This window comes from Rattus norvegicus, chromosome 3, assembly GCF_021556685.1.
Source record: "Rattus norvegicus strain SHRSP/BbbUtx chromosome 3, alternate assembly SHRSP_T2T, whole genome shotgun sequence".
Taxonomy (NCBI): Eukaryota; Metazoa; Chordata; class Mammalia; order Rodentia; family Muridae; genus Rattus; species Rattus norvegicus.
The window spans coordinates 47,908,927-47,922,039 of NC_141536.1; the positions used below are offsets into that span (position 1 = coordinate 47,908,927).

Sequence of the window (13,113 nt, forward strand, 5' to 3'; positions counted from 1 at the left end):
CAGAAGTCCTAAAGACCTATTATTTTATCTGTTCTCTTTAACAGCTCCCATTAGTGTCCTTTACCTGAGTCAAATCAGATAAATGGAATAACCGGTCTTCACCCATAAAACCAGTGATTTCCCCAAAACTGTCTCTTAGTATACTTTGTAGACAGTAAAAGCCAAGCGTACCCTCATTGCCCTGTGACCTCGGCAGGCACAAGGACCCCCAACAGAAGGGGTTTTGCACTTGCTAAAATGCTCTGCTGTGGGTGTCCTGAAATTATACATAATTTTAAAATAAGCTATCTCACATTCTGATTGTATGCTGGGCCTTATAAATGAGGTAGATGGTCCTAGCTGAAGGTCACAGCATTTCTAGATGAAAAAAAAAGTCAAAAGAATAACAGAAAGTTTCCTGAAATACACAGAAAGCCACGACTTCACACTGCACTGCCTTTCAGATCTAATTGCACGTTACTGTTTCCGTTCACAATATTTCCTCTAAAGCCAATGCACAAGGAAAAGCACAGGTCCCCTCATTCCAGGAAGAGTAACAATCGCACGTGCACCACATTCAACTGTCTGTGATTTTTACAGCATCAGTGTATGTAAGTCGAGTATCAGTTGATTCCACAAGAAGGGCTTCTGTGGGAAAAATAAAACGCACATTCTGCTCCCTTACCAGCAACATATCTACAAACCACTGTGACAAATACGTAAATCAATAGCAGAGACCAAAATCCATACAGGGAAAAAAAACTGAGAAAAGCATTTTCAATATTAAGATACTGGGGGCAGGGGATATCATTTTAGGCGTGCTTTAAATTTTGTATTCTGCATCAAAAATCCTTATTTGTAAATGATATACTAGCAAATTATATATCATTAATAATTCTCAATAAAAGCTATTCAGCTTATGAAATAAAGGCAAACTCTTGATAAGAATCAATTTTTTTGATTACTTAATTTTTTTTCTTAAAAAGGGTCTTTTTCAAACCTAAATAAATAAATATTAAATAATAAATAAATGAGTTAGAAATGGAAAAGACAGGTTAGTTTTGGGCCTTCGTAGAATAAATCGTGCAATGTACTCTAAAGCTGTGTCAGCTTAAAAATATGATTTGAAGGAGCGACAGCACAAATGTTACAGCATGAGCAAACACATCCATTTATACGTCGCGTAACATGAGTCCCTGTGAAAGGAAATCCTCTTCCTGGTGCCTTGGAGATGCTCTCCACCAAGACTCAACCATATGCAACGAGAAACAAAGTGTCAATATTCAAATAACAGGACAACAAGCAGATTTGTTGCATAAAATATGTAAATATTACTAACAGAAAGTGCCAGATGATATCCAGTGTTTTGATGGCTGCGGATCATCTATCTTTCCTGCCTCCTCAATCTCAAAAGAACATTAATCAACAGGTATCCTAGGGGCCTGCCCGGGCTGAGCAGGCACCTGTGGTCCTGTCCTAAAGGCCCTGGCGTTCCCACCTGCTTACCATTTGCCTTCCACCTCCCCGCACCATCCATTTTCCCAGTGCTCTGCCAAGTCCTTTTTTCCACTTCTTTTCTACTCCCAATTTGTGCATTCCTTTTAGTAAACCACTTACAATCATTTAAGATCAACAGCAAAATTAAGAATTAGCAATCAGCACTCCGGTCAAGGGGTCTGTGGTTGAATTCTCTACCAGAATGTAAAGGGAAAAAAAGATCTATGTATACAAAAAGGGAGACTGGGATGAAATTCCAACCATAGAAATATTTGCCAAGGATGCCACTGATTTGTATTCTTTCCAATAAGACTTTCCGTGGGGCTGGGGGTGGGCGGGTGAGTATGTACCTGTGGTTGCTATGCTATCAGTTTTGGGGCTGCAGTATTTCCAGTGGTATCTGACAGAAAATGTCTCAGCTCAAATGACAATGGCACGTCAGCTTCTAGAAATCTCTAAATAAAGAAATCATGCAACATTTTTAATTGCATCCTCCTCGTTCCATCTGCTTATCCTAATTTATCAATACCTCAAACAAAAAGCTGATACGGTGATTAAGAAAACCTCCAACCAGCCACCGTCAATCTCTCTGCAAAAGTCTGCAGCAATTGTTGCTATCAAAAATGTATAAATCGATTTAAAGTCTTAGTCATTAAATGCATTATCTTTACAACAATGCCTGTGGCACTCGAGAGGCTGGCATACAAAATTCAGACAGGAGAGTTTATGGATCAAAGGTAGGAGTTGCAGACACCCCTGTTAAAGCAAAGCTCTGAGCACAAACACAAAGTTCCAAACAAAAGGCCTGCTATTGTTTCAAATACACCTAATAGTTCTGCTGATTTGGAACGATTAGAGCTGATTACTTAATTAGGCAATCATTAGGCATCCAAAAACACTGACAGAAACAGGGGACTTCAGAGCCCACCTTCACCTGGAAATGACAATCATTGCAAACTTTCTGCATCCACCTCTCTACATAACCCGGGCAAGTAAGTAACATCTAACGTATGACACCCTGGAGGTCGGGGGACGAAACGATTTACCAATGAGGAAATGATGCACTTCTTCCAGGATGCTGAATTTTCAAACTAAGTGAGAAGAGCAGATAGTGGTGCGGACCGTCTCTGTGGACTCAGAAGCTGCGGCTCTCTGCGCTCTGACCACATGCTTGCATTAGCTGAAGATAATTAATGAAATTTCTACTCTCTTGCATGTCCTTCAGAAGCAACAGCCCACAAAATGCTGCCCAAAGTAAAATCAGCAACAACAAAAAATGATTTTCTGCTGGAAGCTGAACTGCAGGTGTCTTAAATATGAGAGAGAGAGAGAGAGAGAGAGAGAGAGAGAGAGAGAGAGAGGCTGATTAAGATTGTTTGTACTCAGAAGAAATCAGACGCTGTTTTAAGGGCCTCACAGACATTTTAGTGTTTCTTAAAGTAATTCCAAAGGCCCCCTATAAACTCTGTGTAGGAGAAAAGCAAAACAAGTCTACTCACATGCACAGCTTCCAAACAGAAGTCTCACCCTCTTCCAGGAAAACAATGAGATTGCATTGCCCTGCTATGATTCTTTCATTTCAGACATGATTAATTAGCAAGAATTGCACTCCTGAAAACTCCCAGCACACTCTGGCTGGCTTATTTAATATCGTACATGAAGGAGCAAGTGGCCTCCAGCACTATAGAGCAGGTATCCAAAAACTCTATTTCCAAGGAACACTTTTCTATCTTTGCTTCCAAACATAAAGAAAACTGCTTTGGCTGCCTTTACAGAAAATAATTTGGAAAGAAACAGGTCATTGTTTTAACAATCTTTTTAAATTTTGTATAATGCATTCATAAAAATGTGTCACATTTAATGTGCTAGCCCTATTTTCAAACTGAGACTCCAAAGGACTCATAAGTCTGTGTAGTTTATATTGATAAGCAACCACATGCAAAATTGACACACAATAGCAACGTTACATTCGAGCACATTTGGGCACAGAGTTTAAAAGGAAAAAAAATTGAGTGTTTTACCAAATAAAAGTTAATTTTTCATGATTACAATGAAAACCAGAAACCATAAGAATAAAAGAGAAGAAAGAACTCAACATTTAAATGAATGAAAACTGCTGACTCTCAATATTATTCCCAACACTGTTTCAAAATAATTTTCCTTGCAAACACTCTCTTTTCAAAATGCCCATATCAATCAAGAAGCTACCCATAACTGAAGACATCATAAATGCATAATTGAACAATTTATAAAGCCTGAGATTTCCCTCTGAAACCTTCACTGACTGTGATGGCTGGAAAACTTCACACACAGTCCAGCACTAACATACTAACAATTAGATCTTGTTGGTTCCAGGAAACATTTTTTTTTAATCTATATTGCTCAAAATATCTTCCCCTCCTCCCCTCTTGTATTAAATTTAGGATCAAAAACATCAAAGCAGCTTCCACCTCGGACCTAACTTTTAGAGGATCAATGTGACAAGGCAGTCCCTGATAGATGTTTCTCTTGATAAACGACTTGTTCAAAAGAGACATTGTAGCTTTCATTTCCTGACCACAACACACTTTTAATTTGCAGCAGCAGAGGTACCGAGTGTGGCCACTTGCCCACTTTGTAGTCTCTTAGGTTTCTGGCTCTGATTCCTTCAGGCCACACATTTGAGATAAAAGAAAAAAAAAGAAAAAAAATCTAAAAAACAGTCAAAGTGAGAGAAAAATAGAAACCACTAGTACCCTTTAATGCATATACACACATGTATCTACTTTCTAGACACATACATGTATATGTACACACACACACACACACACACACACAATCAGATTCCAGTGAGTGATAACAAGACTTCTAAACATCATTTGCACCTCCAGCATTTAGACACAGAGAAAGAAATCACGTGAGTATTACTTAATAGCAAGCAAAAGCTAGTCTAGGAGCAATTTACATACTTAAATGTACTGTTCCATGCCTCCGATGGTACTGTTGCCTGTGCGTGTTTTTACTGACTATTGCAATAATGAGTATTACTACTGTCCAGAAACCAGGTTTAAGTATCAATACGGTGAACAGTCAAACCACCCAATTTCTGCTCTCAGCACATTGTCCGAGGTCCGATTTAAAATTTATAAATGTAATATCCTCCTGATCACAGGCAGCAGCCCAATCTGCTCTGAATATATATTACAGCTTTAACATCACAGAGGGAAATCGCCCATCTGGCAATCCCATTCGCTCCAACAGCTCCAGGGGAAAAGAAGAAAAAAAAAAAAGCTGTGCTCTCTCTCCTCCTTAAAACATTTCTCAGGGCAAATTATTTGCATCTAAAATAAACAGTCTTCTTATTGATCGCTTCAAAGTCAACAAGTTCCAAATGCAAAATCCAATCAAATCCTTCCCATCCTGCAAGTGTAGTGTGTGTTTAGTCCTAGAGTCAGCAGAGCCCAGGCAGAAGTGCATGTCGCGCCTCTGGTCCTGAAGTCCCTTCCCAGTATTCTCATTTGTGTTATGAGAAAGCACTGGCCAGGGCCACACTACAGACGCCTGGCAGCTTTGACCCTCTCATCTCTTTGATTCCTCTTTCCTGCTTTCACTCTTTTCAAGAGAAACCCATGGCATGGGGGAAAATGTACCAACAACAAGAACCAGTTTAAAGTGCACATATTCTTTGGTCATGCAAAATACTTTCCCATCTTTTGGTGGTTGTTGTCGTCCCCTCTTAGACTTAATTGAATATCACAAAGTGTACACACAGCACAGCCACTCGAGCTATTGAAAACCCCTCTCACTCCATTTAACTGACTTAAAAAAAAAAGAAAGAAAGAGGAAAGAGTGATTTCAAATAAAGTCAATTTCAGTGTCTGATTATTTAATTCTATCACAGGTTAAAAGTAAAAAGCTCTGACAGGCAGACAAGTGATGGCAAGAGGAAAAAAAAAACAAAAACCTCCCAGTGTTTCTTACAAGATGTTAAAGACTGGAGTGATGGAAAAATATATACACACACATCTTACTTTCATGGAAAAGATATGCCTTCACCCACTCACCCAAATGGCAGAAAATCCACACAGAAGAACCGATTACTCCATAAAGTGCAATCAAGGGAGCAAACAGTCAAATTCCATTAAAAGGTTGAGGGGGGAAAAAAGGAAAAAGAAAATTCCATCCAGTCCTGTGTGTGCACATATATACGTATATATGTAGAAATACTTTCATTACGTGGCAGTCTTTACCCCCACACTCCCACCCTCTCCATTGGGCTGCCCCCCACCCAAAACAACAACAACAAAAAAATCCCACCCTGAGTTTAACTAATTTACATACCATTTGACTTCACCCTGTCGAGAGCATTAATAGAAACATGCAACTTCAAGATTCGAACTAAAACCAATGAAAGTGTCCTCAAGTAATCTATTAATAAAACTGAAATGCATAAACAAGTGAAAGAAAATACGGGGAAAAAAAGCATAGTGACAGATTAAAATAAACAGATATCGACATGTTTAAAAAGAATTGGACATCACGAGCATCTGGTTCCCAAGCAGTCTCCAATGGTTTTTATCATGCTATTTAATTTGTCTTCCCTATTTAAATGCAAAGGAAGGAAATTCCAAAACTGACATACCATAAACACTGGTGCTACTGATCATTTCTTGCTGGTAGCACAAAAAGCTGAATTGGATTTCTCACAAGCAGGAATTCCAAAGGTTGCTTTTCATTAAAGCCACTTTTCCTCTCAGCTATCAAATGTCACTGCCTTGAAACGTGGGCCCTTTCGTCAGGTACTCATTTAACCTACATGCATATAATTAAGGGGGAAAGCAACATCAACAAAAAGGGGATCTCAGATCACAGGAGAAGAAAGAAAGGAAAAAAAAGCACATGACCAGGAATGCAAGTCCATGTCAATTTCACTCACTCCCATTGAAACTAACAAGAGCTCCGGGGAGGACGGTAATAGGATCAGTGGATTGTATATACCATTAAATTATACATCTTTCTCTCCCGTTCCTTGCCAACAATACGCCCACCACGCTGTACCCCCTCCCGCATGATGTGCTTACAGTTTTCTGCAACCGATCCTCTGACATTTTTCTCGATCCCCCAGCCACGAGATTGTAATTTAACCTCAACTTTTTGTGTGTGTGCAAGATTCTTATTTACACTTCTTATTTACTTAGAAGTTAGTTCCCGAAGAAAGTCTAGCCCCACCCTATGGCTCCGCTTTCTTATTTTTTATTTTTTTGAGGTAAAAAGATAGTAGTGAGTAAGCCCAACATCGCGAAAAGCGAGATTCTTGCAGTCACGAACTCTTAATCCCTTACTATTGTTACAATGATTAAGCTGCAGAAATATGCATCATAATGTTTCAGGGCTACTTTGTACGGAGAAATTAGACAGCAGGTTGGCGTACAGAATAGAAATGAATGCAAATTAAATTTACTGTTTACGGCACAACTCAGAGACCTCTTCTCACTACAGGTCTTGGATTTATCTATATTCTTTAAAAATAAAACAAAAACAAAAAAATTTAAACAGATGGTAAAAAACTACGAAGCTCTCCTTACCTGGACGCGCAGAGCGAGCTCCCGATAGGTTAGCGTAGCATCGATCCGATGTGTTTGCTGATGAATGGAAGCTAGGGTTAAGTGAAGGTGCCTATGATTTGAAATCATTCCAAGTTTTTGAAGGGAAGACGGACTGCAGCCTCTGCCATGTTGGAATTTCAAACCCAAAACAGCTGCTTGGAAGGAGCCAGCATGCCAGAGGCTGAGCGCAGGCGCAGAGCGCCGCCGAGCCAAATTCAAATCACTTTCACACTAAGAGCCAAAGATCAGTTTTCAAAGGAGAGAGGGAGAAAGAGACGCAGGCGGCCGCGCGGCCGGGCGTCGGGAGGCAGTGGCGAGAGGCGGGCGTTGGAGCGCGGCGGGCCGGGAGCCCCGGGAGGGAGCGGCGGCGCGGGCCGGGGCTGCAGGGGGAGCGGAGGCGGGAGGCGGCGAGCGGCGCCCGGCCGCGGGCGGACTGGGAGGGCGCAATGGCCGGCCGCCGGGTCATGTTACACGGCCCGGGCCTCGGCGGCCGCCCAGCCTCACAACCGCGCTCCCGCGGCCCGGAGGGGGCCCCGAGGTCATGCCGGCGCGCGGGGACGCGGAGCCCGGCCCAGCCCGCGCGCGGGGAGCGACGCCCCCGGGGGAAGCGAGCCCGGCTGTCCACGAGCGATCGCGCGTCTCTCAGGGCCCCTCCCCGGCCCTCCGGTCACCACCGTAGCCCGGCCAGCCCTCCCTGCCGCCGCGCGCACGGGACGGGGACCTGGACGTGGAGCCGGGACGTCCCCGGTCCCCGCGGCCCCCCGCACCAGTCAGAAAATGACTTTATCTGCTAGGGAAAGGCAAGTTGGGGAGGCTGATCAGCTTGAACCCACTTCGCCGCCGCCGCCTCCCCGGGAATAAATAAAAACCCTAAGTGTCTAGGTGTGCGGTCCCCTCTCGAGCTCCCCCGGCTCCCCTCCCTACCTCCCCCAGGCGGCTCCGGCAGGGGAGAGCAGCGCCTGGGGGCCCTCGGTGAGGGCTGCTGGTGCGCAGGCAGAGACCTGGGGCTTCAGCTTTCCCAGCCCCCCGCTATGGAGCAATCTGGGGACCCAGGAGAAGGAAGAGAGTCGGGGCTTTGTGGTGCTGGGAGCTGAGGAAGAATGAAATGTGCAGTTGAGTGTGTGGCTCGCATCCCAGGGAGCAGTGCCGTGCTGATTGTCTGTGGCTGAGATAGCCTTTTGTTCGCAACATAAGGTTTAAGAAACACACACACGTTTTCTGGGGTCTCTTGTTAGATGTAAATGTGCGGCATCCAGACGCTTACTATGCAGTGTAAGCTCAGTTGGTTTACTAATCACCCCGCCCCACCCCCAAACAATCAGGATCATTTGAATGGGAACCTCATTCAGACTTGTGGGCTGAGAGGATTGCCTTCAACGTATTTCATCCTAGACTAGCCAACCATCCAACTGGGATAATAAAGCAAACAATAACATTTGATCATGATGTCTACGAGATAATGTGCCCGGCAAAGTTCTTAAGGAATTGTAATGAGAGAAAGAGAGAGTTTGCCAATATTTCTCTTCATTTTCATTAAATAAGACTTTAATAGATAAATGGTGAGTTTATACTTTGGCCTGGTGGACGTCCAGTCCTCTATATTTCAACTAAGCTGAGAATGCAAGAGGCAAATTTTAAAATCGACCATGAGGCCATCTAGCTGAAAACGTTACTTTGAAGGTTGGAGCAGAAAATACACTTGTTTTGGAAGAATGCTCTTCCTCACTGTCCGAATGTCTGCTAGCTTCTCGGCTGGGGCTTTAACAGACGAAACTGCAGCTCTCATAAAAGAGAGCTTACGTATACTTAGTAATTCATTTCATTCTTCGTTTGAAATTTTCTTGCCTCTCAATAGATGCACTTATCACAATAAATTTAATGGTCAAATCAGGGCAGATGACAATTAAAAAGAGAGAGAATGGGATGCCAAAAAATAATATTTGTTAGGAATTAGATTTCTATTTGGAATAGATTTTTGACCTTCTGGGTTTATTTTCAACTGGGATTGGAAATGAAGAAGAAGAACTTTATTCTGAGGCAACAGAGAACACTGAAGACCCTGTCAGAAGACAGCTTTTAAACCAATACTAAGAAAAGTTGTCCATTGGGTTTTACCTCAAAGAGATAACTGTAGGAAACAGTCTGTGACTTGCTGTGAGAGAATGTGTGGATGACTTTTTAAATCTTCAAATCTCTTTTAATTTCGTTGATTACCCATTTATGATGTGGCAGGCAGAAGAGTCCTGCACACATGTAGAAGTCCTGTGCGAGGCAGGCGCGTCCTTGTCGGTGAAAAAAAAATCAGACAGGAGAGCTAATCAACCTTCAATACTAAATCCCTAAGACTGAAATTAGAGTTCATGGTCTAGCTCAGAATACTGATGTGTGTGTGTGTGTGTGTGTGTGTGTGTGTGTGTGTGTGTGCGAGCACGTGCGCGCGTGTATACTCATATTAATACATACTACACTAGCCACTGAACAACACAAATATAAGACTCAAGGAACTAAGATAACAAAATCTAAAAGAAAAGAACCCTTATCCTTAAAGGGGGAAAGGAAAAGGTATGCTGAGCAAAAGTTCATTAATAGACAATAGCAAACACTTCTTGCAATTTCCTGATGTATTCATTGAGATATTATTAAATCCATTGTTTAATCTACCAGTGGATATAATTTAACTGTGAAGTCATAAAAACAGTAAACTGTTGGACAGAGCACTGCATATATTTATGGAGTTTTAAATTATCTAAAATCTAAAAGGGTCTCACATAAAAGTATACACAGCGGACTGATATCCACAGAGCATGTCCCTGAACGATTCCTAACTTTCCCTCTTACCTATAAGCAACAGTTGCTCTTGGCCAATTACCTTATGTTAAAATAATAATTTTTTTACCCCAAAGGCTGTGGCTTTGCATGCCATGTTTACATTTTTTACAGCCGTGTCTTCAGTTATTCGCTAAGAATAAAGAACATTGTAAAGGCCATCGTACCCCTTTCCCACTCATCATTAAAGTTGACAAATCTTGTCTGGATGCAACTGATTTGCTTCTCTGTACTATGTATCATAGAACTTTTTTTCTTGCTAAAGCATGGGGATTAGAAATCGAGGGTTAAACAGATTGGTTTGCTAGTCAAGGCAACAGGTAATTCAGGAAGAACCAACAACTCGGTTTTTTTTTCTCTTTCCTTTTTTCTGTTGTGCTTGCCCCTCTGCCCTTCATCTTTACTTCTGAAATCCTGAGACGATAAAACATAAAGAACCGTGTGTTTTAACGCACTGTCTTTCTACATGGTACATCCTGACTAGAGCTTTTTGAGAAAATCAGAAGGGAATGAGCCTAACTCCTGCTCTCTTTAAGGATGAGTATGTGACCTACCATAGATATGAGCGTGGGTATGTCACTCAAAGAGAGAATTCTATACCCCACCTCCTCATTGCATGGTGAGAAAGGCAATGACCAAAGTGAAATTGAATGTGCCTTTGCAGATGGCCGACCCCTGACCTGCACTAGGCTAAGGGAGGGAGCTGACTAGGGAGGACATAGGATGGGTGTCCATATCACAGAAAGGAAAGCAAGATGACCTCAAGCACATATTCAATACTATACAGAATGTCAGGCAAGCTGGGCTATTGTATATAATTATCATAAACACTATACAAAATTTAATTTTTAACCACTATATTTTAATCCGGAACTTATGTTTGAGACATTTTCATAAAATAAACTAGTACCTCCTTCTAAACTGTTTATTTGGCCACTGATAAAAGCCTAGGCAATCTAGGTTTTATTTTAAGTAAGCGTCATAGTAATAAAAATCGCCATGCAATAATTTTGATCCATCTCTAAGATGGTTATTTAAAGGATCATTACCTGCACTTGAATTCGGCTAAGATGACTCAGAAGTTTTTATACAACCTCCTCCTCCCATGAGAAGCCAGTGTAGACCTTGACCTTATTGAGTAAAATTACTGAAATTGTTCAGAATTACACTTGAATGCAGACACTGTCAAACAGTGTTAGGATGCATCCTGGATCTCCTGACTGCCACAACCCATGTTGGAGTGAGAGTTCACCTGAAATATTCTCCTAGCTCTGCAGGGATGTGGTTTTTTGTACAGTGTAGAATAGTGTGTGTTTTTCACTCACGTGTATTTGTGTATTTGAAGCATCCCCGTTTGTTGGAAACCACTGGTTTTGCATGATTCTCAGCTTCATTCAGAAAGTGGATACTGAGTACCTAACTCGACTAAAACTATTGTGCTAAAATCGCAGAGGATTTAAACAAAACTGATGTTAAAAGATTTTATGGATAAAGTCGGATAAATATAGGTCCCAAGTATATGCTGTGAGTGCATTTACCAAAGATTTCTGACAGGGGATTGTTAGTTTGGTTTCTTGTTCGTGGAGGGGGACAGCTTTTCAGGACGCTGTGGTCTCATTTAACTTCCAAAGAATAAACCTCTGTGGTTTGCACACATTTTCCCATCTCTTCCCTCTCTTTCTCTTGCCCTTCAGCTCACTACTTGAATTAATTTCCCCCTCCCTTTATATAGGCTAATTTCCTTTAGATTTTTCAACATTTACCTCCTGTAGTCTAGGGAAGACTGTTTTGGGGTCTCGTCAGAACCTGTATCTTTCTGTCCCTTTCACATCTGTTTAAAGGTGTCTGTCTCTATGACTGCCCTATCGGGCTGTAAGCATCCTGAGGGCAGGCCTGCATCCGTCTTCACTTTTTTTTTTTTAAATCAAATGCCTTCATTAACACTGGGAATTGTAACTGATTTCAAGAAACGAATAATTCCACGGTAGGAGGAGTACAGATGAACAGCTTACAAAATTGTGGGGTGCTTACTGGAACACGGTACTCCAGCTCACCTGGGAAATCTGTGGAAATGAGAAATGTCGAGGTATTATGGAGTAGCTGACGTGGAGCACTAGTCAAGAGGTCTGCCTTTCCATAGGTAGGTAACAAGAAGTTCTGGAAGGTTCGCAAGCCAGAGATTTGTGTGGCTTTAACCCTGCTCCGAGAAGATGTAGCTAGCGAAGTCAGGAAATGGGGAAGCAAACTGAAAAGTTATTGTACTTGTCTAACATTTTCTGGTCCCTCAGAACTGTCACCGTCTCTAGAATGTGCTGTGATATGTTTCCTTGATTTTTTTTTCTTAAAGAGAAGGTCTATTTGTATTGATTGCTCAATACTCCACATCCATTTTGTAATATTACAAAATGTCAGGGTGTTTAAAGGCATTCATTTATGTCAAAGATATAAAAAGGGACAATACATTGGAATTGAACTGTTTTTTTTACCCTTCAGGTGAACATAGTCTTCCTCCTCATTACTCTGCTCCCCTCCCTGCCCAACACTTCACAATTAGTCCCACTCAGACCGTGCTTTAAGCCTAGAAGAGATACCATTTTAAAGAGAAGCGATGGGTGGATATAAGGAGAATTCTTCCTTTGCATCTATTTAAGCAAAGCATGCAAAGTGAAGTTGCCTTTGAAACACTGAATACAGCACAGACACACATTTCCTTCATTTAGAGTACATTAAAGTTTCTTAAACAGGGCTTTTAATTCATTTAAGACAGCATTAGGTTAGGTGGGCTGTTGGTGCTTTGAATTAATGTGCAAGCTGTTAATCTCCATAGACCTGGATTTAAAATTAGACAAAGCAATAATTAGTTTGGCACCATCATTTCACTACCCAGAGGGTAATAATGTAGGTCATAAAATACTACAGCCTGGCACAAGATTTTTTTTTTTCTTCGTTCTTTCTTTCTTCAACAAAACAAGGACCTGGTATAACTTGGTAAAAGAATACACACACACACACACACACACACACACACACACACACACACACACACGCGCGCGCGTGTGTGTGTTCATTCTCCTCTGTGTGTGTGTGTGTGTGTGTGTGTGTGTGTGTGTGTGTGTGTGTGTGTTTCTTACTGGAAAACACAACGGTGTCCCTTTTGATGTATGTTTCACTATTCCTAAAGCAACAGAGGTTCAGGAATTCTTATCAGGTTTTTCCCGGTTTAAGG

At 41.7% G+C, this 13,113-nt stretch overlaps 1 protein-coding gene across 5 annotated transcripts in view; it reads right to left on the minus strand.

Moving 5' to 3' along the window:
- The window catches only part of Fign (fidgetin, microtubule severing factor), a 123,227-nt gene extending 115,966 nt beyond the window's left edge, over window positions 1-7,261 (minus strand). The window contains exons 1-3 of one of the 5 annotated variants that reach the window (XM_087650814.1): window positions 7,041-7,211; window positions 6,098-6,267; window positions 2,523-2,785 (exon numbers count right to left, since the gene is read on the minus strand). Coding sequence is in view for 1 of the 5 variants with exons in the window: in NM_001106484.2 (NP_001099954.1) it covers window positions 6,098-6,122 (25 nt within the window). In the remaining 4 variants the exon portion in view is untranslated. 5 annotated transcript variants of the gene reach the window in all.
- Between the last annotated feature and the right edge of the window lie 5,852 nt (window positions 7,262-13,113).